The sequence below is a fragment of the Scyliorhinus canicula genome, chromosome 7 (assembly GCF_902713615.1).
Source record: "Scyliorhinus canicula chromosome 7, sScyCan1.1, whole genome shotgun sequence".
NCBI classification, from domain to species: Eukaryota; Metazoa; Chordata; class Chondrichthyes; order Carcharhiniformes; family Scyliorhinidae; genus Scyliorhinus; species Scyliorhinus canicula.
The window spans coordinates 116,183,441-116,210,511 of record NC_052152.1 but is presented as its reverse complement, the minus strand read 5'-3'; the positions used below and the strand labels follow the sequence as shown (position 1 = coordinate 116,210,511).

At 47.8% G+C, this 27,071-nt stretch overlaps 1 protein-coding gene across 1 annotated transcript in view; it reads right to left on the bottom strand.

The window, feature by feature from the left end:
- Positions 1-16,571: 16,571 nt before the first annotated feature.
- gdf3 (growth differentiation factor 3) overlaps positions 16,572-27,071 on the bottom strand; it is a gene marked incomplete at its 5' end in the record, with an annotated part of 49,920 nt that continues 39,420 nt past the window's right edge. Inside the window, one exon of the mRNA XM_038802336.1 lies at positions 16,572-17,481. Within this exon, the coding sequence (XP_038658264.1) occupies positions 16,682-17,481 (800 nt within the window). The remainder of the gene's footprint in view (positions 17,482-27,071) is intronic.

The window sequence follows — 27,071 nt, the reverse complement described above, 5'->3', positions numbered from 1 at the left end:
ACATGCTGATTCCGTTATTTGGCACACTGGTTAGCCCTGTTGCTTATTATGGTGGCACACTGGTTAGCCCTGTTGCTTCACAGCTCCAGGGTCCCAGGCTCATTTCCCAGCTTGGGTCATTGTCTGTGCAGAGTCTGCACGTTATCCCCGCGTCTGTGTGGGTTTCCTTCGGTTTCCTCCCAAAACTCCCCCCAAAAAAAACATGTTTGTTAGGTTAATTGGACATTCTGAATTCTCCCGCCGTGTACCCGAACCGGCGTAGGATTGTGGTGACGAGGTACTTTTCACAGTGACTTTTTGCAGTGTTAATGTAAGCCTACTTGTGACACTAATAAAAATTATTATTACAAGGAGTCCTGTGTTGGAACTTCACCAGTTTGTGCTCACTTGTGTAGGTATGTGTGTGTGTGTGAGTGACAGGTGGCTGTTTGTCCTAGAATCATAGAATTTACAGTGCAGAAGGAGGCCATTTGGCCCATCGAGTATGCACCGACCCTTGGAAAGTGCACCCTCCACCCTATCCCCCTAACCCAGTAACCCAACCTAACCTTTTTTGGACACTAAGGGCAATTTAGCATGGCCAATCCATCTAACCTGCACATCTTTGAACTGTGGGATGAAACCGGAGCACCCGGAGGAAACCCATGCAGATACTGGGAGAACGTGCAGACGCCACACAAGCCGGGAATCAAACCTGGGACCCTGAAGCTATGAAGCAACTGTGCTAACCACTGTGCTAGCGTGCTGCCCTCTTTGTAGGTGCAATGGAATGGCAGAAGTGTTTCTACAGTAAGTGTAGGTTGGGGTGAAGGTCGTTCAGTCACCTATTTGAAGTTCCTGAATTCATCCCTGAGTGAGCTGCTCATGTTGTAATGGCCTCAGCCTATTACACTCCAACATATGACCTAATTAGTCAGTTGCAGCATTTACCATCCGCATGAGCAAATAATCCTAATCACATTGACGCAACCGCTACCCATAACCCTTCTTTCCCTTGTCCTTCATCCACCCAACAATCTAACCTTGAATGTTGATATAGTTTTTATCTCAATTACTAAACTGAAAGTGACCTCCACAAGCCTCATGACTCTCTCTGGAGAGTTTCTACCTCCTCTCTTCCTAAATCAATTCCAACCTACCCCCATGGCTCCTCAGTCTAGATCTAAAATTACTCTTAATGCCCAAAGATGTGCAGGTTAAGTGGGGTTACGGGAATAGGGTGGGGGAGTGGGCCTAGGTAGGGCACTCTTTCAGAGGGTCGGTGTAGACTTGATGGGCCGAATGGCATTCTTCTGTACTTTAAGAATTCAGTGGTTCTATCAGTGGTGGCAGCCTATGGCTTGTCGGCTACACGCGGTCACTCAGGGTACTGAGTGCGGCCCACAAGACATATTGCTGACTGTTGACCACATGCAGGGTTGCCAGATTCTGCTCTTTTTTGTCCATGTAGATTTTTTTCCAACCAGTATGACTGAAGTAATTTGCGTGCAAAGTAAGGGCACGCGAAGTGAGATGCATGCTGATTGCCCACGACATTGACTGTGAAACCCTCTGGTTCCAATCAAAGCAAAATCTTTTTGATTTTACCATTTGAAGTGATGACAATTCTATTAATAAATATATGACTAAACATTTTCTCTAACTTGTTATGAAATATTCACCATGTGTTACATGTCTTCAATCTTATTCTTGGGGTCATGGTTAGTGAACAAGCCTGATTTCAATCTTGCAGCCCACTCAGATGAAGGAGGGCCACTGTTGTGGCACACAGACCCGATGGGCCGAGTGGCCTAATTCTGCTCCTATGTCTTATGGTCTTACACTCACTCTCCTGGGTTGCCCATTACTGGTCTAGATCTTTCAATTATTAAATACAATCTGCTGTTTCTATCCTGCCCCATTTCTTTCACAATTTTAAATTCACTTGCCAACGAATCATGCAGTATAAATTGTTGTTCCCTTTTGATTGGTATTCTTGTGAATCTGTCTGGATGAGTACAAGACAAAAAGTTTTGATTGCACGTGCCTTTTTTCGGCTATGGCCTACCATGTAAAATCAAATCTTTTGCCAGAGACCTTAAATCTGTGTCCACTGGTTACCAATCCTCCTGCCAGTGGAACTGGTTCTCCCTCTATATGCTAAGAAAAACCCTCAGAATTTTGAATGTCCCTCTCACCTTTCGTGATCAAAAGAGAGAGACTCTTTCCACATAACTGAAGTCCCTCATCCCTGGCACTATATAAAAAGTCTCCTCTCTAAGGCTTTCACACTTTTTCTAAAGGGTGGTGCCCATAAGGGACTGGTACAGTGGCACAGTGGTTAGCACTGCTGCCTCACAGCACCACGGATCCAGGTTAAATTCTGACCTTGGGTTACTGTGTGGAGTTTGCACATTCTCCCCGTGTCTGCGTGGGTTTCCTCCGGATGCTCCGGTTTCCTCCCAAAGATATGCAGGTTAGGTGGACTGGCCATGCTAAATTACTCCTTTGTGTCCAAAAGGTTTGATGGGGTTACGGGGATGAGACCAGGAGTGGGCCTGTGCAGGGTGCTCTTTCAGAAGGTTGGTGCATACTCATAGAACAGTACAGCACAGAACAGGCCCTTTGGCCCTCGATGTTGTGCCGAGCAATGATCACCCTACTCAAACCCACGTATCCACCCTATACCCGTAACCCAACAACTCCCCCCTTAACCTTACTTTTTTTTTAGGACGAGCTGAATGGCCTCTGTCTGCACTGTAGGGATTCTATGATTTGTTCTATGGTAATTGGGTACAGTTCTCCTATTGAGGCCTAGCCCCAGTGATATATAATGATTTAACATAACTTCCTTGCTTCTGTGCTCTATTAACCTCTATTAACAAATCAAGGATCCTGCATGTGTTTTTTTAAACAGCCTTATCGATTCACCCTACCACCTTCAAGTTGTAGCATGCGGTGCAGGTTTCCAGGACAGGAGATCTTGATTAGAATTTGTGACTCACCCCAGCTGCTTCTAATGACAAACTCAAAGTGACATTGTCTTAAACTTGAGACCACGGTAAAGGGCCAATGGGTAGCAAGAGAGTACTATTGGTAGAAGTGGCCGGGGAGAGCGTGCATCCATAGTCAACGTTGGAATCAGGTTTCATGCTGCTTTTATACTTTCAAAGGCACTGAGAGTGAATATAAAGCTCTTGTTTTACAGTTTCAAAGGCACTGAAAGTGATGATAAGGCTCTTGTTTTTTCCTTGATGAATAATACAAGAGCATCACAAATGGTAATCAGGTTCTTAAGGTGCCATGTCTGGTGCTAATTTCTTCACTCTCATGCCAGTGCAATTAGCCAGGCTGAACAGGGACTCCCCAAGCATTGTTGTCTGTGAAATCTGGGCTAAGTGGGTTAAATTGTGAGGATAGGTTGCATCAGCCAGGCTTGAATTGGATTGAAATATAATAGCGAAATATGGGGGAGGGGGTTTAGCTCAGTTGGTTGAACAGCTGGTTTACGATCCAGAACAAGGCCAACAGTGTGGGTTCAACCCCCATGCCGGCTGACTCTATCCATGAAGGCTCCACCTTCTCAACCTTGCTATCCTCAGGTTAAATCCACCCCCCCCCCCCCTTTCAAAGCAGCCTATGGGATCTGGGACTGTGAAAACTTTACTATTCAATTAAATATGGAAGATTAAAGAGTGATCGATTTGAGGTGTTTAAGGATTGAAATGGGTTGATGTGTAGACAGAGAGAACCTGTTCCTCTGGTGGTGGAAAACACAAGAAGGGATTAGAATCTTAAAATCAGATGTCGACCTTTCAGGGTGATGTCAGGATTCAAAGGGGAGAAGAAATCTGGAACTCTCTGACCCAAAAAAGCTGTTGACACTGGGAATCAGCTGAAAATTCCACATTCATAGCTTTTTGTTAATAATGATCAACAGGGTGTGGAATCAAGATACAGGGCAGCTACATTCTGATTGAATGGTTGAATAGATGCGAGGGGCTAAAAGGCCGACTCCTGTTCCTATTTCTCAAATGTTGTTGAGTGATTCATCCCATTTATTTACATCAGCATCCGGAAAGAAAACATACAAAGGAGACGGTCAACTTCAACAATCAATACCCTCCTTGGAAGGCTCCAGGGCACTGGGAGATGCCAGTCCCTCTATGATCTGACATGTAAACAGTCTGGAAAAACAAGGATTTTTCAAGGATGAGAATTTGAAAAGTGAGACGTTGCTCAACCAGGAACCAATATAGTCACTCAGTGTATTTCAGATTCTAATCACATACTGCAAAAACTTACTTATGTTGCCTACTTGACTCTTTTGCCAATTGTTTTAATTCGTTGTTCTCTCATCTTCAAGGAGCAGAACCCAGATTCTCCAATCAAGCTAGATAAATGAAGTTCCTCACCTCTGGAACCCTGCACTCTCTCCAAAGCCTTCACCATGTCCGATATTGGACATCTCCAGTTAAGGTTGAGGTTTTTTTAAAGGTTCGTCATAACTTTCTCACTCCCTTGCACCATTTATAAAACCTTTTTGATTCATTCAAGTGATGTGGGTTTGCTGGCTGGGCCAACATTTATTGCCTATGCTGAACTGCCCTTGAGAAGGTGGCAGTGAGGTGCCTTCTTCAGCCGCTACAGTCCCTGTGGTGTAGGTGCCCCCAAAGGGCTGTTCAGGAGGGAATTCCAGGATTTTGACCCAGGGACAGTGATATATTTCCAGATCAGGATGGTGAGTGGCTTGGAGGGGAACTCACAGGTGGTGGTGTTCCCATATAACTACTGTCCTTGTCCTAGGTGGTAGAGGTTGAGGCTTTGGAAGGTGCTATCTAAGGAGCATTAGTGAGTTCCTGCAATGCATCTTGTAGATGGTACACACTGCTGTGTCTGTGTATCGGTGGTGAAGAGAGTGAATGTTTGTGGATGGAGTGCCAATCAAACCAACTGCTTTATCCTGGATGGTATCGAGCTTCATACATGTTGTTGGAGCTGCACTTATCCAGGCAAATGGGGAGTATTCCATCACACTCCTGACTTGTGCTTTGGAGATGGTGGACAGGCTTTGGGGTGTCAGGAGGACAGTTAACTGCCACAGAATTCCTAGCATCTGACCTGTTCTTGTAGCACAATATTTATATGACCAGTCCAGTTTATTTTCTGGTCAATGTAAATTCCCAGGATATTGACAGTGGGGAATCAGTGAGGGTAATTCCTTTGAATGTCAAAGGGCAATGGAAAGATTCTCTTTTGTTGGAAATGGTCATTGCCTGCCACTTGTGTGACAGAAATGTTACTTGCCACTTGTCTGCCCAAGCCTGTGTTTTTATTGAAGTTTTCAAGTTTTCTACATCAGTCACATCAAAACAAAATAAAAGGAGAAACAAGCCATAGGTATCTTTGCAAAGCAGTTACAGCACATAAAATGTCATCGTCAACATCGGAACAAATTTGAATTCAATAAAAATCTGGAATTAAAGGTCTAATGATGATCATGAAACCATTCTCAATTGTCATAAAAACCCAGCTGGTTCACTAATGCCCTTTAGGGAAGGAAATCTGCCACCCTTACCTGGTCTGGCCTCCATGTGACTTCAGACCCACAGCAACGTGGTTGGCCCTTATCACCCGTGTCAAGGGCAGCACGGTGGCCTAGTGGTTAGCACAACCGCCTCACGGAGCTGAGGTCCCAGGTTCGATCCCGGCTCTGGGTCACTGTCTGTGTGGAGTTTGCAAATTCTCCCCGTGTCTGCGTGGGTTTCGCCCCCACAACCCAAAAATGTGCAGAGTAGGTGGATTGGCCACGCTACATTGCCCCTTAATAGAAAAAATAATTGGGTAATCTAAATTTATTTTTAAAAAATCACCCGTGTCAAGGGCAATTAGGGATGACTTCCGGTGGCAGTCATGAAGTGAGTGGTCACACACAGGGCAGATCTGGCTTGAAGGCATTGGTCTGGGCACTTTATACCTGTTAGTGGGGTAGCTCTGGCAGGAAAGTGGTGCAGGTGGTGTAGAGGGAGAGGTCCTCCCCAAGATTGGCATGTTTACTGGCTACCAGACCCGGCAAAAAACAGACCTGGCTAAGGAGTTTGGAGGGGACCCGAGGCGCAGCGACGGTTGTGCAAATGGCACGGGGGAAGGGTCATCGCCAGTGAGAAAGCTCCAGATGGAGCAGTTGATGGCCTTCATCAAAGACAAATTTCACCAGCAAAGATCCCGTACCAGCCTCCCCAAACAGGCGCCGGAATGTGGCGACTAGTGGCTTTTCACAGTAACTTCATTGAAGCCTACTCGTGACAATAAGCGATTTTCATTTCATAGAATCACAGAATCCCTACAGTGCAGGAGGCCAAGACACACGCAACCTTGTAGAAATGGGCATCAAGATAAAGGAGAGGAGGTAATAGGAATGAAAAACAAAGCCCCACTCAAAGAGGTGGGTTTTAAGAAGGTTGAACTGAAGGATCCTTAGAGAGGGAATTCGAAAGTGTTGGGCTCAAACAGCTGAAGGCAGTCAGGGAAGGGAGGCAAGATGTATAAAGGATCAGGTAAATGATGGGAAGGTTGGAGAGAGTTGCAGAGATAGAGAACGGAAAGGAAGAAAAGGAATTGGCCGTGTTTCACCACCATTCAATGAGATTGTGGCTGACCTGTTGTCTAACTCCATATACCCACCGTTGCCCCATAAATCCCCTTAACCTACGATCAACAAAAATATATCAATCTCAGATTTAAAATGAACAGCGCATCCAGCATCAGCCAGTATTTGTGGAAGAGAGTTTCAAACTTCTACCACCATTTCTGTGGAGAAATGTTTCCGAATTTCAGGGAATACAAAATACAATCCTAATTTACATAACCTCTCCTCGTTTAACCCTTGGGGTGTCCAGGCATCATTCTGGTAAACCTGCACAGTGCTTCGTATGAGGCCAATATATCCTTTCTAAAGTGTGATGTCCAGAACTGTTCACAGCAACTCCAGGTTTGATCTATTTAGGGCTTTGCATGGCGGCAGCATAACCTCCTACATCAGTGTTTTTCAAACTTTTTTTCCGGGGACCCATTTTTACCAATCGGCCAACCTTCAGGATGCACCATTTTCTCTTACCTTGTTTGCTGCTGACAAAATGGAGGAATCGCAATCATGCCCAACACTCGTGACGTCGAGGTTCAGGGCACATGACTTGCACTCTGTCTCCATGCAGGAAGATTATATTGCATTTTTAAAAAAAAATCTTCTGCCCCTCTGATTGCACAAATTCCCGCGCAACAGTAGCAGCAGCCGGCTTTTAACAATGCCGGCTGCGAGCGGCCTTCAAAATGACGGCTGCGACCATATTAAAAAATGCAGGCGCACTACACATGCGTGCCAGCTCATCGGTGCGCATGCGCAGGACCGCTTAGTTCTGTGCATGCGCACCGATGAGCGGACACGCAAGTGCAGTGCACCCGCATTTTTTTTATATGGTCGCGGCCGGCATTTTGAAGGTCGCTCGCAGCCGACATTGTTAAAAGCCGGCTGCTGCGGCTGTTGCACGGCAATTTGTGCAATCGGGAGCACCGCGACAGACAGCTCCGCGACCCTCCCGACACCCATTCGCCGGTCGCGACCCCAACTTTGAAAATGCCTGCCCTAGGTTGAGGATTGAAAATATTGATAGACCTGGAGCAAACAGTAGTCAACTAGAGTGAACAGGACTGATCAGGGCAGCAGAATATTTGACAAGTCCTGGATCACTAAGCTAGTATACTGGAATAGTTGAAAATGGAGATGACTAAAGCATTGCTGAGGATTTCAGCAATGCATGGGCTTTGGTAGGAGCGGAGATAGCAGCTGAAGGCTCAGTCCAAGGCAGTATACGACAGTGAGCTTAGCTGGTTCAAGCTGAACCAGTGGATGGTGAGAGGAATAGAATCAGTGCCTTTTTTAAATAATCACCCTTGGGCAGTGAGCATCACAGGCAAGGTCAGCGTTTATTGCCCATTTCAAATTGGCCTCAAAAAGATGGTGGTAAGCCACCTCTTTGAACAGCTGAAGTTCATGTATGTAGGTACTTCTGTAGCAGTTTGATACAGTTGATAGTGCGACACAGGGGCACAATGGTTAGCCAGGGACTCAAGTTCAATTCTCGTGACTGACTGTGTGGAGTTTGTACATTCTCCCAGTGTTTGCGTGGGATTCCTCCGGGTGCTCCGGATTTTTCCCACAGTCCAAAGGTGTAGATATTGTGGATTGGCTATGCTAAATTGTCCCTTAGTGTGAAAAATGTTAGGTGGGGTTACTGAGTTACAGGGATAGGGTGGAACATGGCCCAGACAGAGTGTGGGCCGAGATGAGGTGCCCTTTCAAAGGGTTGATGCAGACTCGATATGCTGAATGGCCTCCTTCTGCACTGTAGGAATTTTATGATTGAATTGCTAGGCCATTTCAGAGGGTCAACCAGCCACAATGCTGTGGGTATGGAGTCATGCTTAGGCCAGACCAGGCCAGCAAATTTCACAAATCGGGTATTGTATTTTATTGAAGATTCATTAATTATTGAAGTTAGATTTACCCCCAGCTGTCGTATCTATAAAAGGTAAGAGAGAGGCAAGAATAGACATTGGACCACTGGAAAATGTGGCTGGAGAAGTAATAATAGGAAACAAAGAAATGGCAGATGAACTGAATAGTTACTTTGCCTCAGTCTTCACGGTGGAAGACACCAGTGGGATGCCAGAGCTCCAGGAGAACCAAGGGGCAGAGTTGAGTGCAGTGACCATTACTAAGGAGAAGGTTCTGGAAAAACTGAAAGGTCTCAAGTAGATAAATCACCTGGACCAGATGGTCTACACCCCAGGGTTCTAAAAGAGATAGCTGAGGAGATTGTGGAGGCATTGGTGATGATCTTTCAGGAATCACTGGAGGCAGGTAGGGTCCCAGAGGCCTGGAAAGTGGCTAATGTAACACCACTGTTTAAGAAGGGAGGGAGGCAGAAGATGGGAAATTATAGGCCGCTTAGCCTGACTTCAGTCATTAAGTCCATTATTAAAAATGAGATTGCGGAATACTTAGAAGTGCATGATAGATTAGGCCGAGTCAGCATGGCTTTGTCAAGGGGAGGTCATGTCTAACAAATCTGTTAGAGTTAACATAAGAACATAAGAACTAGGAGCAGGAGTAGGCCATCTAGCCCCTCGAGCCTGCTCCGCCATTCAATTAGATCATGGCTGATCTTTTGTGGACTCAGCTCCACTTTCCGGCCCGAACACCATAACCCTTAATCCCTTTATTCTTCAAAAAACTATCTATCTTTACCTTAAAAACATGTAATGAAGGAGCCTCAACTGCTTCACTGGGCAAGGAATTCCATAGATTCACAACCCTTTGGGTGAAGAAGTTCCTCCTAAACTCAGTCCTAAATCTACTTCCCCTTATTTTGAGGCTATGCCCCCTAGTTCTGCTGTCACCCGCCAGTGGAAACAACCTGCCCGCATTTATCCTATCTATTCCCTTCATAATTTTAAATGTTTCTATAAGATCCCCCCTCATCCTTCTAAATTCCAACGAGTACAGTCCCAGTCTACTCAACCTCTCCTCATAATCCAACCCCTTCAGCTCTGGGATTAACCTAGTGAATCTCCTCTGCACACCCTCCAGCGCCAGTACGTCCTTTCTCAAGTAAGGAGACCAAAACTGAACACAATACTCCAGGTGTGGCCGCACTAACACCTTATACAATTGCAACATAACCTCCCTAGTCTTAAACTCCATCCCTCTAGCAATGAAGGACAAAATTCCATTTGCCTTCTTAATCACCTGTTGCACTTGTAAACCAACCTTCTGTGACTCATGCACTAGCACACCCAAGTCTCTCTGAACAGCGGCATGCTTTAATATTTTATCGTTTAAATAATAATCCCGTTTGCTGTTATTCCTACCAAAATGGATAACCTCACATTTGTCAACATTGTATTCCATCTGCCAGACCTGAGCCCATTCACTTAACCTATCCAAATCCCTCTGCAGACTTCCAGTATCCTCTGCACTTTTCGCTTTACCACTCATCTTAGTGTCATCTACAAACTTGGACACATTGCCCTTGGTCCCCAACTCCAAATCATCAATGTAAATTGTGAACAATTGTGGGCCCAACACGGATCCCTGAGGGACACCACTAGCTACTGATTGCCAACCAGAGAAACACCCATTTATCCCAACTCTTTGCTTTCTATTAATTAACCAATCCTCTATCCATGCTACTACTTTACCCTTAATGCCATGCATCTTTATCTTATGCAGCAACCTTTTGTGTGGCACCTTGTCAAAGGCTTTCTGGAAATCCAGATATACCACATCCATCGGCTCCCCGTTATCTACTGCACTGGTAATGTCCTCAAAAAATTCCACTAAATTAGTTAGGCATGACCTGCCTTTAACGAGCCCATGCTGCGTCTGCCCAATGGGACAATTTCTATCCAGATGCCTCGCAATTTCTTACTTGATGATAGATTCCAGCATCTTCCCTATTACCGAAGTTAAACTCACTGGCCTATAATTTCCTGCTTTCTGCCTACCTCTTTTTTTAAACAGTGGCGTCACGTTTGCTAATTTCCAATCCACCGGGACCACCCCAGAGTCTAGTGAATTTCGGTAAATTATCACTAGTGCATCTGCAATTTCCCTAGCCATCTCTTTTAGCACTCTGGGATGCATTCCATCAGGGCCAGGAGACTTGTCTACCTTTAGCCCCATTAGCTTGCCCATCACTCCCTCCTTAGTGATAACAATCCTCTCAAGGTCCTCACCTGTCATAGCCTCATTTCTATCAGTCGCTGGCATGTTATTTGTGTCTTCCACTGTGAAGACCGACCCAAAAAACCTGTTCAGTTCCTCAGCCATTTCCTCATTTCCCATTATTAAAACTCCCTTCTCATCCTCTAAAGGACCAATATTTACCTGAGCCACTATTTTTTGTCTTATATATTTGTAAAAACTTTTACTGTCTGTTTTTATATTCTGAGCAAGTTTACTCTCATACTCTATCTTACTCTTCTTTATAGCTTTTTTAGTAGCTTTCTGTTGCCCCCTAAAGATTTCCCAGTCCTCTAATCTCCCAGCAATCTTTGCCACTTTATATGCTTTTTCCTTCAATTTGATACTCTCCCTTATTTCCTTAGATATCCACGGTCGATTTTCCCTCTTTCTTCCGTCCTTCCTTTTTGTTGGTATAAACCTTTGCTGAGCACTGTGAAGAATCGCTTGGAAGGTTCTCCACTGTTCCTCAACTGTTCCACCATAAAGTCTTAGCTCCCAGTCTACCTTAGCTAGTTCTTCTCTCATCCCCTTGTAATCTCCTTTGTTTAAACACAAAACACTAGTATTTGATTTTACTTTCTCACCCTCCATCTGTATTTTAAATTCCACCATATTGTGATCGCTCCTTCCGAGAGGATCCCTAACTATGAGATCATGAATCAATCCTGTCTCATTACACAGGACAAGATCTAGGACCGCTTGTTCCCTCATAGGTTCCATTACATACTGTTCTAGGAAACTATCGCGGATACATTCTATAAACTCCTCCTCACGGTTGCCTTGACCGACCTGGTTAAACCAATCGACATGTAGATTAAAATCCCCCATGATAACTGCTGTACTATTTCTACATGCATCAGTTATTTCTTTGTTTATTGCCTGCCCCACCATCTTGTTACTATTTGGTGGCCGATAGACTACTCCTATCAGTGACTTTTTCGCCTTACTATTCCTGATTTCCACCCAAATGGATTCAACCTTATCCTCCATAGCACCGATGTCATCCCTTACTATTGCCCGGATGACATCCTTAAATAACAGAGCAACACCACCTCCCTTACCATCCACTCTGTCCTTCCGAATAGTTTGATACCCTCGGATATTTAACTCCCAGTCGTGACCATCCTTTAACCATGTTTCAGTAATGGCCACTAAATCATAGTCATTTACGATGATTTGTGCCACCAACTCATTTACTTTATTCCGAATACTACGAGCATTCAGGTAAAGTACACTTATGTTGGTTTTTTTACCTCTGTTTTGAATCTTAACATCTCCAGTTTTATTCCTTTTGTTATTACTGGGCCTATTCACTGTGCTCCCCTCAGTCACTGTACCTTGTACTGTCGCCCTTATGGATTTCTGACTATGTCTTCTCTGCCTTGCACTTTTCCCCTTACTTCCTTTTGTTTCTGTCCCTGTTTTCCTACCTTCCAACTTCCAGCATTGGTTCCCATCCCCCTGCCACATTAGTTTAAACCCTCCCCAACAGCTCTAGAAAACACCCCCCCTAGGACATCGGTTCCAGTCCTGCCCAAGTGCAGACCGTCCGGTTTGTACTGGTCCCACCTCCCCCAGAACCGGTCCCAATGCCCCAGGAATTTGAATCCCTCCCTCTTGCACCATCTCTCAAGCCACGCATTCATCCTATCTATCCTGACATTCCTACTCTGACTAGCTCGTGGCACTGGTAGCAATCCTGAGATTACTACCTTTGAGGTCCTACTTTTTAGTTTAACTCCTAACTCCCTGAATTCCGCTTGTAGGACCTCATCCCGTTTTTTACCTATATCGTTGGTGCCTATGTGCACCACGACAGCTGGCTGTTCACCCTCCCCCCCCCCCAGAATGTCCTGCAGCCGCTCCGAGACATCCTTGACCCTTGCACCAGGGAGGCAACATACCATCCTGGAGTCTCGATTGCGTCCACAGAACCGCCTGTCTATTCCCCTTACGATCGAGTCCCCTATCACTATAGCCCTGTCATTTTTCTTCCTGCCCTGCTGTGCAGCAGAGCCAGCCACGGTGCCATGAACCTGGCTGCTGCTGCCTTCCCCTGGTGAGCCATCTCCCTCAACAGTATCCAAAGCGGTATATCTGTTTTGCAGGGAGATGACCGCAGGGGACACCTGCACTGCCTTCCTACTCTTGCTCTTTCTTTTGGTCACCCATTTTCTATCTCCCTCAGTAACCTTCACCTGCGGTGTGACCAACTCGCTAAACGTGCTATCCACGACCTCCTCAGCATCGCGGATGCTCCAAAGTGAGTCCATCCGCAGCTCCAGAGCCGTCAAGCGGTCTAACAAGAGCTGCAACTGAACACACTTCTTGCACGTGAAGGAGCCAGGGACAGTGGACGTGTCCCTGAGCTCCCACATCGCACACGAGGAGCATGACACGGGTCTGGGATCTCCTGCCATGTCTTAAACCCTTGGTAAACTTAAACAACTAGAATTTCAAAATAAAAATAAATAAATTAGACAATGAAAATAAAAAGAGAGACTACTTACCAGTCACTTACCAGGGTTAAAAAGCACCTCCTCACACTCTGCACCGATTTACCTCACTGCACCAAATTACCAAGTTTAAATCTCCCACTCTGTACGAGTCTCACTCCGGATGTGTCTCCTGGAAAAGTGCTCGCTTACTGCGTGCGCTCTCTGTCTGTCTTTTATACAGACCTCAGCTAACCGATGACTCAAAAAAAAACCTTAACTTCAAAGAGAATAATACAATGTGCCCCTAAACAGGCCTCAACAGGCCTCAGGTGATTGACAGATAACTGCCTCTCAGCAATTAGGGTGGGGGCAGCTTCAACCAATCAGACACTAAGCTCCACACTGCACTTTTCTTTGACAAGTCCACACAGTTCTTTGACAAAGTAACAAAGGAAGTTAAACAAAGGAGAACTAGTGGACGTGATTTATTTAGATTTCCAGATGGCCTTTAACAAGGTGGCACGTGAGTGTTAAATAAGTTAAGAGCCAATGGTGTTAAGGGTATGATCTTGGCATGGATAGAGGATTGGCTGACTGACAGAGGGTGGGGATAAAGAGGTCTTTTCAGGATGGCAGCCAGTGACTAGTGGTGGACCTCAGGGGTCGGTGCTGGGACCACAACTTTTCGCAATATACATTAATGATCTGGAGGAAGGAACTGTTGCTAAATTTGCAGATGATATAATGATCTGTAGAGGGACAGATAGTATTGAGGAAGTAGGTGGGCTGCAGAAATACTTAGATAGGTGAGGAGAGTGGGCAAAGAAGTGGCAGATGGAATACAATGTGGAAAAGTGTGAGGTTATGTACTTTAAAGGAGAAATGGAGGTATAGACCATTTTCGAAATAGGAAGATGCTTAGCAAATCAGAAGCACAAAGGGACTTGGGAAAGCGTGTACATGATTCTCTTAAGTTTAACGTGCAGATTCAGTCGGCAGTTAAGTAGGCAAACACAATGTCGAGAGGGCTAGAATAAAAGACCAGGGATGTACTTCTGAGGCTATATAAGGCTCTGGTCAGACCCCATTTGGAGTATTGTCAGCGGTTTTGGGCCCCATATCTTTTTAAAATAAATTTAGATTACCCAATTATTTTTTTCCAATTAAGGGGCAATTTAGCGTAGCCAATCCACCTATTCTGCACATTTTTGGGTTGTGGGGCGAAACTCACGCAGACACGGGGAGAATGTGCAAACTCCACACGGACAGTGACCCAGAGCCGGAATCGAACCTGGGACCTCAGCTCCGTGAGGCGGTTGTGCTAACCACTAGGCCACCGTGCTGCCTTTGGGCCCCATATCTAAGGAAAGATGTGCTGGCCTTGGAAAGGGTCCAGAGGAAGTTCACAAGAATGATCCCTGGAATGAAGAGCTTGTCGTACGAGGAACGGTTGAGGACTCTGGGTCTTTACTCGTTGGAGTTTAGAAGGATGAGGGGGGACCTTACTGAAACTTACAGGATCCTGCATGGCCTGGATGGAGTGGACATGGAGAGGATGTTTCCACTTAGCAGAGGACACAATCTCAGACTAAAGGGACGAACCTTTAAAAAAAAAGAGAGGAAGAGGAACTTCTTCAGCCAGAGGGTGGTGAATCTGTGGAACTCTTTGCCTCAAAAGGATGTGGAGCCAAATCACTGAATGTCTTTAAGGCAGAGATACATAGGTTTTTGATCAATAAGGTGATCAGGGATTATGGGGAGAAGGCAGCAATATTACCATAATCCTGCTGTCCCCTAGGGTGCAGAGTTTGAGGGGGGAAGCTACAAGAAAACCTTCACTCAGTTAGCCTTCATTGAAAGGAGCACAATGCGGATTTATTATCTAACTCAAATGATAACTACGATAAAATGCAGCATATAAATCAATCTGCTGGATAATATGGCCTCATTTATTCAGCGACAGAATGTAAGTTTAGGCCTCTACTCGGTGTACACGTCAATCCACCCCCCCGCCGTCAAATTTCTCAGCTATACGTGCATGAGCTGGCCGCAATTCCTCAAGAGATTTGTTTAGGGTTACGGCAACCGCATTGGATCAAGCAGGTGATACAGCCATGTTGCCAAGAAGATTTATAGGAATTTAAGACATGCCCAAACAGAGCAGAACGTGACTGATGAGCAGAAATGGACTCTCCAAGAGGGCAGCAAGGTGGCACAGTGGTTAGCACTGCTGCCTCATGGCGCTGAGGGCCCAGGTTCGATCCCAGCTCTGGGTCACTGTCCATGTGGAGTTTGCACATTCTCCCCATGTTTGCGTGGTTTTCACTCCCACAACCCAAAGATGTGCAGGGTAGGTGGATTGGCCACATTAAATTGCCCCTTAATTGGAAAAAAGTGAATTGGGTACTCTAATTCAAAAAAAAGAAATGGACCCTCTTGCACCAACACCAATGGTGGACATTTTGTACTCAGCAGAGAAGTTGGCTCCCGATTGTCAAAGAATTTTAAGAGTCTTCAACAGTAGACATATAAATCACGATCTATGCTACAGGTCTTGAGACTTGAAAACATTTCTCTTTAGATCACAAAGAGGTGACAAGGAGGAGGTTGATTCCAAACATAGCACAGGAGTCCTACTTTGAACAATGCACTGAGCGGGTTCTTTACATTAACTGTTCAGCTCCTTCGCAGAAGAAATGTGGCCAGAGTTTATTTTGAGGCTCACTGTAAACCAAGTAAAATGAACCTCCAAATATAATTGTAACTCTACAACAAATTCTACAGAGCTCATTAGTCTCTGGTCTCACAGAAGAATACATCTGAGTGTTCAGGGTTACACAGGATATTCGTAATCTGCTCTGCAGGTGAACATAGAACAGTACAGCACAGAACAGGCCCTTCGGCCCTCGATGTTGTGCCGAGCAATGATCACCCTACTCAAACCCACGTATCCACCCTATACCCGTAACCCAACAAACCTTACTTTAACCTTACTTTTTAGGACACTACGGGCAATTTAGCATGGCCAATCCACCTAACCTGCACATCTTTGGACTGTGGGAGGAAACCGGAGCACCCGGAGGAAACCCACGCACACACTGGGAGGACGTGCAGACTCCGCACAGACAGTGACCCAGCCGGGAATTGAACCTGGGACCCTGGAGCTGTGAAGCATTTATGCTAACCACCATGCTACCATGCTGACCATTCAAATGAACATGGTTCAGCTGTCAAAGCTACCAAGTGAAACCAGTTGGAAAAGTCTGTAACATTGTCACTCAGTCAGCCTCTGGAAATAAAGGCTCAATCCAAGGTTTCACGCTTCACCCAAAAACAAAAGCATCATTGTTAGAAAGCAAGCATTTATTGTGTGGAGAGGGAAAGAAATGACAAAGATTTCTAAAAGATGGAGACCAGTTCTGTAGGAGTTAAAAACAACTTAATTCATAGGAAGATCTCATCTACAACCGCACTCATCCACCACCATATCATCATAATGTCTCAAAACCACGTTGTCATTGTTATCATAATAAAGCATTGAAATAGGAGAGAGTTTAATGGGGACACAGCAGGGTTGGGGAGTGTGGTCAGGGTCAGTGGCATGCACCAGAGTTTGCAGAATGGCATGGTTGGTACCGTTCAGGCTCTCACTCAGGGGGTAGGGGCACTCGCCATGGCAGTAGTTAGCCATGTAGCCCTGGGGGGCGATGATCCAGTGTTGCCAGCCTACATCCTTGAACTGGATGTGGAGCCTCCTTCGTTTGCAGACACGGCTGAACGCAAGGGGCAACTGGAAGGAGCTCCTCTTCTTCCTGGATGCTTTGCATTTTTCCCGATTCAAGGTGACCACCAACAGGGAGACGCGCAGCTCCCGGGCAATCTGAGCGCAGGCTGTGCTCGATGCCCGCTCATCCCCCGTCGAGGAGCTTCCCACCTCCAGGAATGCCCCCTGGTTACTGCTCGGGCGTCTCCAAGCCCTGGTGATCCGGGTCAGGTCGAAGTAGAGGGAGCCGTGCAAGGTCTGGAAGGATTGCGAGGCGATGAGTTCCTGCCTGGAGCTGGGGGTCTCCCCTGCCTTCCAGATGGACAGGGTGCAGGTTGCTGCTGCTCCGGGGATTGGGTAAGGGTCTCCGAGGAGAGTCAGCTCCAACTGTGCAAATGTGAGTTCTTCCACTTCTTCCAGCACCGACAGATTGAAATAAAGTCGTGTCCGCATGCACAGCCATGGCAGGGATCCCAGTTCGGAGATTGGACCACCTGACAAAAGAGAAGGTCAAAGAGTTCATCATCTGAGCAAGAATGGAGGAAAAACCTCAGCAGGTATGCCAGCATCTATCAGGAGAGAAACTGAATTAACGCATCAAGCCTTGGATGCTTGGTCGGAACTGAAAGGAGGGACAATGTTATTGCTGTGTTTTTCAAACTTTTTTTCCAGGGACCCATTTTTACCAACCTTCGCAACCCACCATTTTCTCTTACCTTGTTTGCTGCTGACAAAATGGAGAAATCACAATCGCGCCAAAGCACGTGATGTCAATGTTCGGGGAGCATGACCTGCTCTCTGCCTCCCTTCAGGCAGGAAGATTACTTAGAATTTTTTTAAAATCTTCTGCGTCTCCGATTGCACAAATTAACGGGCAACAGCCTCAGCAGCCGGCTTGTTTTTTACAAGTTCGGTGGGGGGCGGTTTATTTGATAAAAAACTTACAGGAAATAAAATGCAGAAACTGGAAATGTTTTCATCCTCTAAAATTGGGAGGTTCATCACATTTCACCTAAACATTACAATTAAAAAAAGGTTAAAAAAAAAACACTTAAAAATCATTAATTAATAAAGCTTCGAAACACGACCTGCAGGCACGTTGTTTTGGAATGTTCAAAAATCAAGATTAAAAAAGTTGACATCTCTTGGTTGAAGTTACAGCTACAGTGAAACCATCTTTGGATCACTCACCATTCTTGGAGTAAGAGACTTCCACTTCATCAGCATCAAAGTTCAGAAAGCATCCAATCACATCATTCTCCCCAAACTTTTTGCAGCCTGCTTTTAGCAATGCCGCTGCTGCGGCCTTTCCAAAACGCTGCAAGCAGGGCAGCACGGTGGCACAGTGGGTGAGCCCTGCAGCCTCACGGCGCCGAGGTCCCAGGTTCAATCCCGGCTCTGGGTCACTGTCCGTGTGGAGTTTGCACATTCTCCCAGTGTTTGCGTGGGTTTCGCCCCCACAACCCAAAGATGTGCAGGGTAGGTGGATTGGCCAGGCTAAATTGCCCCTTAAATTGGAAAAAAATAATTGGGTACTCTAAATTTAGAAAAAGGCTGCAAGCAGATTTCAAAAAATGCGGCCACACTGCGCATGCGTGACCGCTCAACGGGGCACGCATGTGCAGTGCGGCCGCATTTGTTTTATATGTCCGTGGCCATTTTGAAGGCCGCTTGCAGCCGGCATTATTAAAAGCCGGCTGCTGCGGCTCTTGTGCGCGGATTTGCGCAATTGGGAGCGTCATGACGTCGGCTCTGCGACCCACCCGACATTGACAATGCCCGTGTTAGAGCAAAAGAAAGGTGTTCCACCAAGCTGTCACCCAGTCTGTGTTTAAACTCCCCAGTGTAGAAGCTTTGAAGGATGAAGAGGGAGAGGGTAAAGGGGCAGGTGTTGTCATGATATGCAAACATGCAGCTAATGAACACATAGAATAGGACACGACCAATGAGCAGTCAGGACACTCAGGGGTGGTATCTCACTATAAAAGAGATGAGGCACTCACACCCCACCTCCTTCTACAGACCAACATCTGCAGAGTGAGACAGGGTGCATCCTCAGCATCACACCCCAGCACGTGGCTTAGAGCAAGGCTGGTTCAGTTAGACTGAGTTACTACATTTAGATTAGCAGAGAGTCAAACTCATTGAGAACTGTGCTAATAGTTCCATATAACACATTGAACTCACTTCAATGTCTGGAGCATCTTTTACTCAAAACTGCATCAAGTGGCAGCTTGTATTATTCCAAATTACATAACACAGGTGTTATACCTACTGTGATTGCCTCCTCCCTCCTCACTGTTCATGGCACCAAGTATTCCTTTCAGGTTAATCAGCGTTTCACTTGTACTTCTTTCAATCTAATCTGGTCTACTGTATTCTCTTTGCTGCTCCCAATGTGGTCTCCTCTACATTGTGTAGATCTCTGTGGAGCCCGGATCTCTGTGGAGCCAGCCTTGCCAGCTCTATCAGGCCCCACCCCACCAGAGTGACGGTGCGAAGCACGCCCCCAGTTTTTCTGTGCACTGAGTGCCAGAACATATGGTCTTAACACTCGGCTGTGCATCTGGATGGATACATGCCAGTTTTCAGTCAAAGCCTGACACTCTGACAAATTTTGGTAAAAGTGCACCCAAAGAGCCCAATCATCTTGGTTATCTGTGATGATCCTTGAAAAGAGCAACTTACCCAGTCCCTCTCCATTACCTTCCTGTAAACCTACAAATTCCTCAACTTCAGATAATGATCCAAATCTGTTTTGAAAGGCATGTTTAATCTGCCCCCCACACCACCACACATACACACACACTCAGGCCGTGCATTCCAGATCTGCATAGAAAAAGATTTCCTTCAAGTCACCCTTGCTACTTTTCCAAATCTCTTTAAAATCTGTGTCCTTTGGCTCTCAACCCTTCCACCAATGGGAACAGTTTCTCCCCGTCTATTCTGTGCAGACCCCATAATTTTGAAAAGCTCTATCAAATCTCCTCTCAACCATCTCTTCTCCAAGGAAAAGTATCCCTATTTCTCCGAACTATATTCGTAACTGAAGTTCCTCATGCCCCAAACCATTCTTGTGAATCTTTTCTGCACCCTATCTATTGCCTTCCTAAAGTGTGGTGCCCAGAACTAGACACAATACTCCAATTGAGGCTGACCTAGCGTTTTAGAAAGGTTTAATATAACTTGTTTTTGTAATTAAAGCAGCAATTTATTTTGGGTCCCATATGCTTTGTTGACCTTGCTCTCAATCTGCCCTGCAACCTTCAATGTGCACATTGGGTCCTCCGGAACCCTTTGTTCCTCCAGCCTCAAGCAACGCTCCCAGCCCCAGACTGACACCTCACACCTCACCCCCGCCAGGAAACAGACGGAACTGTGAGCATCCTGCAACCCCCATCAAGATGACAGTCTGACTCCCTTTAAGGGTTTTACTTGCTGTTCAGGCAGAAATCACGGAGAATATACACAACCTTCCCAATCAACTCCGAGACCCAGCTTCAGTTTACCCTCATGAGCTTCCTCCCACCCCATCAGCATATCAATATAATCCATTCCCTACAGTGTAGGAGGAGGCTATTCGGCCCATTGAGTCTGCATCGACCTTCTGAAGGAGGGTCTAGCTCCATAACCCCACCTAACTTGGACTGTGGGAGGAAACTGGAGGAAACACATGCAGACACGGGGAGAACATACAAATTCCACAGTCAACCAAGGCCTGAATCAAACCTGGTCCCTGGCTCTATGAGACAGCAGTGGTAGTCTCCCTTCAAAATGTATTTATAAAGTTTGTCTCAGCCACTCTATATGGTACTACCACATGCTAATCTGACTCTGGATTAAGAGAACTACCCTGGCTGGTCCAAGCCCTCTCCCCCACCCCACCCCTTGTTAGGTTTACTTACCGAGACTGGGGAGGTGACGGAGGGTGTCTCCATCCACCCCTAGCTCCTCAACTCTGCATACTTCAGCTTCAGAATTACCCTGGGTGAGGGGCGTGGATCTCTTCTGGAACATCTTCCATAACCGAGCTGGGACAGGCCTGGGATCAGAGGGCTGGGGTCTGCTCCACAAACCCAATGCTTTTAGAAAGGCCTTTTCCTGAACCTGAGAACCCAGCAGCTCACACAGTCCGACAGAGCACAAGGAAATCACTGTGAAACATATAGTGAGCTGACTCAGAGGAGCCATTACTGGCTTCCACACTCAAAAAGTGATTAAGAACAGAGAGAGACCTGGACCCAGCTCCTGTTACAAGCCAGGACTAGTTTCAACAACCATGCTGATTGGTGATTAAAGCTCTCTCTTTGCAATTACCATTTCAATAGGGAGCTCCCAGGCAGCCTCACATTGTGGGGCAGGGAACTTCCCTCCCTCCTTCGAACAGATGAAATCCTGACTGCTGGTGTCCCTGGGCCTGAAATTAGCTGCCAACATACATCAATCCTCACTTGTGGTTAGTTTTCAGTGGCACTTCAAAGGAGCTGAATGAGAGTGTTTGCATCTGAAAGGATTTCCCTCCTTATCCCAGACAGTCACTGCTGGACTTGACGTCCATATCCTAAGCTCCCCTTTGACGTAGACGCCTCCTGCGGCTTCTCCTAGACTGAAGTGTGTATTCCTGTCATTCTTGATGGAATGGGGCTGCTAGGAGAACTCTCAAATCAGAAGAGAAAGAACAAAAAGAGACCAGAGTATTTTCTAAATGATGAGAAATTAGGAGCTGTGAAGGAACAGAGATTTAGGGAATCCAAGTACAAAAATCACAAAGTTAATGGGCAGATACAAAATTAGTCAAAAGATTAATGGAATGTTGAGCATTATCTTAAAGAGGCTACAGTGGAAAGGGGTGGAAGCGATGTTAGTTACATCATTAATAAAAACAGACAATGCTGCATGAACTCACAAGATCTGGCAGCATCTGTGGCGAGAGAAACACGTTAACATTTCGAGTCTGGTTTCTTCAGAACTGAATTATATCAATCTCTGGTTAGACCAACTGCAGTCAGATCTGGCCACAGAAAGGATAAATCGACCTGGGAAGGGACTTGGCAGATTCATCAGAAAGGTAACCTGTCCAAAAGGGTTAAAATTCTGTGAGCTGGTTGCACAGTCTAGGTTCATATTTTCTTGCCTCTTGAAGATCGAACTATTTCAGGATGGCAGCCTAAACTAGTGGAGTGCCACAGGGATCAGTGCTGACGCCACAATTATTTACAATTTATGTTAATGACTTGGACAAGGGAAGTGAATGCAGTCCAAGGGAAGTGAATGCACTATTTCCAAGTTTGTGGATGAAACAAAAATTGGTGGGAAGGCAAGTGGTGAGGTTACATGAAGTGTCTACAGTGGGATATCAACAGGTGAAATGAGTACTGGACAAAAACTTGGCAGATGGAATATAATGTAGAAAAATGCAAAGTTATGCACTTTGGTAGGAAAAATAAAGGCGCTGAATATTATTTAGGATGGTATTTTCCGATCACCCCGCACGTTTATCAGTGGGGGAGGCAGCCCGCAAGCGGGATCTACCGGTCCAACATTTACAACGGTTTTTCCGTTGAGAGCACCCCTTGTCACCGGAAAATCTGTGCACGGCGTGGGACCAGAATTTACCCCCGGCGTGAACAGTTGGTAAATACCACCTTTAAATTGAGAAAGACTGCAGAAAGCTGCAGCACACAGGGATTTGGGGATCCTCGGGCATAAATCACGAAAAGCTGCCATGCAACATCAGCAGAAATTCAGTAATTAGGAAGGCAAATGGAATTTTAGCCTTTATTTCAAAGGGAATGGAGTATAACAATAGAGAGTCTTGCAAAAACTATACAAGGCATTAACTGGTTAGAACACACCTGGAATACTGTGAACAGTTTTGGTTCCCTTATTTAGGAAAGATATACTGGCCATTGAGGCAGTCCAGAGAAGTTTCACTAGGTTGATCCCAGGTATTGGAGGTTAGTTGCATATTAATAGCATGGCTCTGAAGACTTCCGGTTGCGGCTATGCGGAGCTAAGCCGCACGTTCGGCAGCTCCCGCTTCAAAAGGACTTGTGGGCTCTTTTAAGGGCCCCAAACGGCGCTGATTCGCCAATTCCCGGTGGATAAAGGGGTCTGGAGCAAAACCCCCCGGGATTTATGGTTCGGACTTGAAGTGGGGCGAGGAGAAAAACGGCAGCAGCTCCCCTGGAAAAGCGGGGGAAGGTGGACAAAATGGCGGCCGGTGGAGCCCCTCAGGAGTGGAGGCAGTGGGCTGAGGAGCACCAGGCGGCCCTTCTGCGCTATTTCACGGAGCTGAAAGGGGAGTTGTTGGAATCCCTGAAGGTGACGACAAGTAAACCGCTGGAGACCCAGACAACCCAGGGTGCAGCGATACTCGAGTTGCAGCAGCAGGCCTCTGAGCGCGAGGAGGAAGTTTCGGCCCTCGTGGGGAAGGTGGAGATACACGAGGCACTTCATAAAAAGTGGCAAGATCGGTTCGAGGAGATGGAGGTTCGGTCACGGAGGAGGAACCTGCGGATACTGGGCCTCGAGGAGGGGCTGGAGGGGTTGGACCTGCCGGCCTATGTGGCCGTGATGTTGAACTCGCTGGTGGGGGCAGGATCCTTCCATCTGCTTCTGGAGCTGGAGGGGGCCCACAGAGTACTGGCCAGGCGGCCTAAGGCGAATGAACCCCCGCGGGCGGTGCTGGTGCGGTTCCATCGGTTCAGCGACCGGGGGTGTGTTCTCCGATAGGCCAAGAAGGTGAGGAGCAGTAAGTGGGAGAATGCGGTAGTGCGTATCTACCAGGACTGGAGTGTGGAGTTGGCCAAGCGGAGAGCCGGGTTTAACCGGACGAAGGCGGTGCTCCATGGAAAGCAGGTGAAGTTCGGCATGTTGCCGCCTGCGCGCCTGTGGGTCACCTACAAGGACCGACATCACTACTTTGAGTCCCCGGAGGAAGCGTGGGCCTTTGTGCAGGCTGAAAAGCTGGACTTGAACTAGAGATTGGGGGCTGTGGGAGTTTTTCTATTCTATTCATGTATCATGGTTTATGCTGTAGCGGGTTATTCTGTTTGTTCTTGTTTTTTCCTCGCTTTCGGACGATGTGGGTTATGATTTTGTGTTCTAAGGGGGGTACTGGGGTTTGTGGTTAATCTGTGTCTTTGTTTGTACGGAGTTGGTGGTTGGCTTGGGACTGCGGTTTGGGAGCTGCGTTGGTGGGGTGGGGCAGTGTGAAAGCGCGGGCTTTTCTCTGGTTTCCCGCGCTGCGGGACGAGGGGGTGGAGCTGGTGGCGAGGGGCGTGGCTATTAGACGGGGTTTCCCACGCTGAAGCGGTGCCCAGGAGCTGATGCAGTGGAGGAGGGGGGACCTCATATCGGGAGGGGTCGGAGTTAGAGCGGGAGCTGCCGGGGGCAGCAGAAGTCAGCTGGCTCACGGGAGTACAGTGGAGGGAGAGTCGCGGCTAGGAGGGGTCCTAGCCTGGGGGGGGATACCGGGTTGCTGCTGGATTGGCCAGGGAGGTGTTCGGGGGGGGGGGGTCGGGGTGAGGTTCTATCGCCGTGGGAAACGGGCCGAATGGGTGATGGCCAGGGGCGAGCAGTCGATGGGTTATGGCTAGTCGACGGGGGAGGGGGGCGGGATGTCCCCTGATCCGGCTGATTACATGGAACGTGAGGGGGTTGAATGGGCCGGTTAAGCGGGCCCGGGTATTTTCGCATCTGAAGGGGCTGAAGGCGGACGTGGCCATGCTCCAGGAGACCCACCTGAAGGTGGCGGACCAGGTCTGTCTGAGGAAGGGGTGGGTGGAGCAGGTTTTCCACTCAGGGCTCGACTCGAAGAACCGGGGGGTGGCGATCCTGGTGGGGAAGAGGGTGGCGTTTGAGGCGTCTGAGGTTGTGGCTGATAGTGGCGGCAGATATGTGATGGTGAGCGGTAAGCTGCAGGGGGAGAGGGTGGTGTTGGTTAATGTGTACGCCCCAAATTGGGATGATGCTGGTTTCATGAGGCGTATGTTGGGCCGCATTCCTGGCCTGGAGGTGGGGGCTTGATCATGGGGGGGGGGAACTTCAATACGGTGCTGGATCCCCTACTGGATTGTTCTAGTTCAAGGACAGGCAGGAGGCCAGCGGCGGCCAAGGTATTGAGGGGGTTTATGGACCAGATAGGAGGAGTGGATCCCTGGAGGTTCGGGAGGCCGAGGGCTCGAGAGTATTCCTTTTTCTCCCATGTGCACAGGGTTTAATCCCCCATTGATTTCTTTGTTCTGAGCAGGGGACTGGTCCCGAGGGTGGAGGAGGCCAAATATTCGGCTTTTGCGATTTCGGACCATGCTCCGCATTGGGTGGATCTGGAGATGGGGGAGGCGCGGGACCAGCGCCCGCTTTGGCGTCTGGACGTGGGGTTGTTGGCTGATGAGGTGTGTAGGAGGGTTCGGGGATGTATCGAGAGGTAGCTCGAGGTCAATGATACTGGTGAGGTCCAGGTGGGGATGGTGTGGGAGGCTCTGAAGGCAGCGATTAGGGGGGAGCTGATCTCCATCCGTGCCCATAGGGAGAGGAGGGAGAGGGAGAGACTGGCGGAGGAGCTGTTGAGTGTGGATAGGAGGTACGCGGAGGCCCCGGAGGAGGGATTGCTGGGGGAACAGCGTAGCTTGCAGGCCAAGTTTGATATATTGACCACCAGAAAGGCAGAGACACAGTGGAGGAAGGCGCAGGGAGCGGTCTATGAGTATGGAGAGAAGGCGAGCAGGATGCTGGCGCACCAGCTGCGTAAGCGGGACGCGGCTAGAGAGATTGGTGGAGTGAAGGATAGAGATGGGAATGTGGTGCGGCAGGGAGCAGAGGTCAATGAGGTCTTTAGGGACTTCTATAGGGAACTGTACCGGTCGGAGCCGCCGGCGGTGGGAGGGGGAATGGAGAATTTTTTGGACAGGCTCCGATTTCCAAGGGCGCAGGAGGAGCAGGTGGAGGGACTGGGGGCGCCGATCGAGTTGGAGGAGCTGGTCAGTGGGATTGGCCACATGCAGTCGGGGAAGGCGCCGGGACCGGATGGGTTCCCGGTTGAATTTTGTAAGAAATATGCGGACCTGCTGGGGCCCCTGTTGGTCAGGGCCTTTAACGAGGCATGGGAGGGGGGTGTTCTGCCCACGACGATGTCTCGGGCACTAATCTCCCTGATCCTGAAGCGTGATAAGGACCCCTTGCAGTGCGGTTCATACAGGCCGATTTCATTGCTGAATGTAGACGCCAAGTTGCTGGCGAAGATCTTGGCCACTAGAATAGAGGACTGTGTGCCGGGGGTGATACATGAAGATCAGATGGGTTTTGTGAAGGGGAGGCAGCTGAACACTAACGTGCGAAGGCTGCTAAATGTGATAATGATGCCGGCAGCAGAAGGAGAGGCGGAGATTGTGGTGGCATTGGATGCGGAGAAGGCCTTTGACAGGGTTGAGTGGGGGTACTTGTGGGAGGAGTTGGAAAGGTTCGGGTTTGGGGTGGGGTTTATTAAATGGGTGAGGTTGCTGTACGAGGCCCCGATGGCGAGTGTAGCGACAAATGGGAGGAGGGACGAGTACTTCAGGCTCCACCGTGGGACGAGGCAGAGGTGCCCCCTGTCCCCCTTGCTTTTTGCGCTGGCAATAGAGCCTCTTGCCATGGCTCTCAGGGAGTCGAGGAGGTGGAGGGGTTTGGTGCAAGGTGGGGAGGAGCACCGAGTGTCGCTGTATGCGGACGACTTGCTGTTGTATGTAGCAGACCCGGTGGGGTGAATGCCGGAGGTGGTGGAGATTCTTGCTGAGTTCGGGAGTTTCTCGGGATATAAATTGAACCTGGGCAAGAGTGAGCTGTTTGTCGTGCACCCGGGAGATCAGGAGGAGGGGATTGGTAGGCTCCCGCTAAAGAGGGCAGTGAGGAATTTTAGGTACCTGGGGGTTCAGGTGGCTAGGAGCTGGGGGACTCTGCACAAGCTCAATTTTACTAGGTTGGTGGAGCAGATGGAGGAGGAATTTAAAAGGTGGGAGGGCAGCACGGTGGCCTAGTGGTTAGCACAACCGCCTCACGGCGCTGAGGTCCCAGGTTCCATCCCGGCTCTGGGTCACTGTCC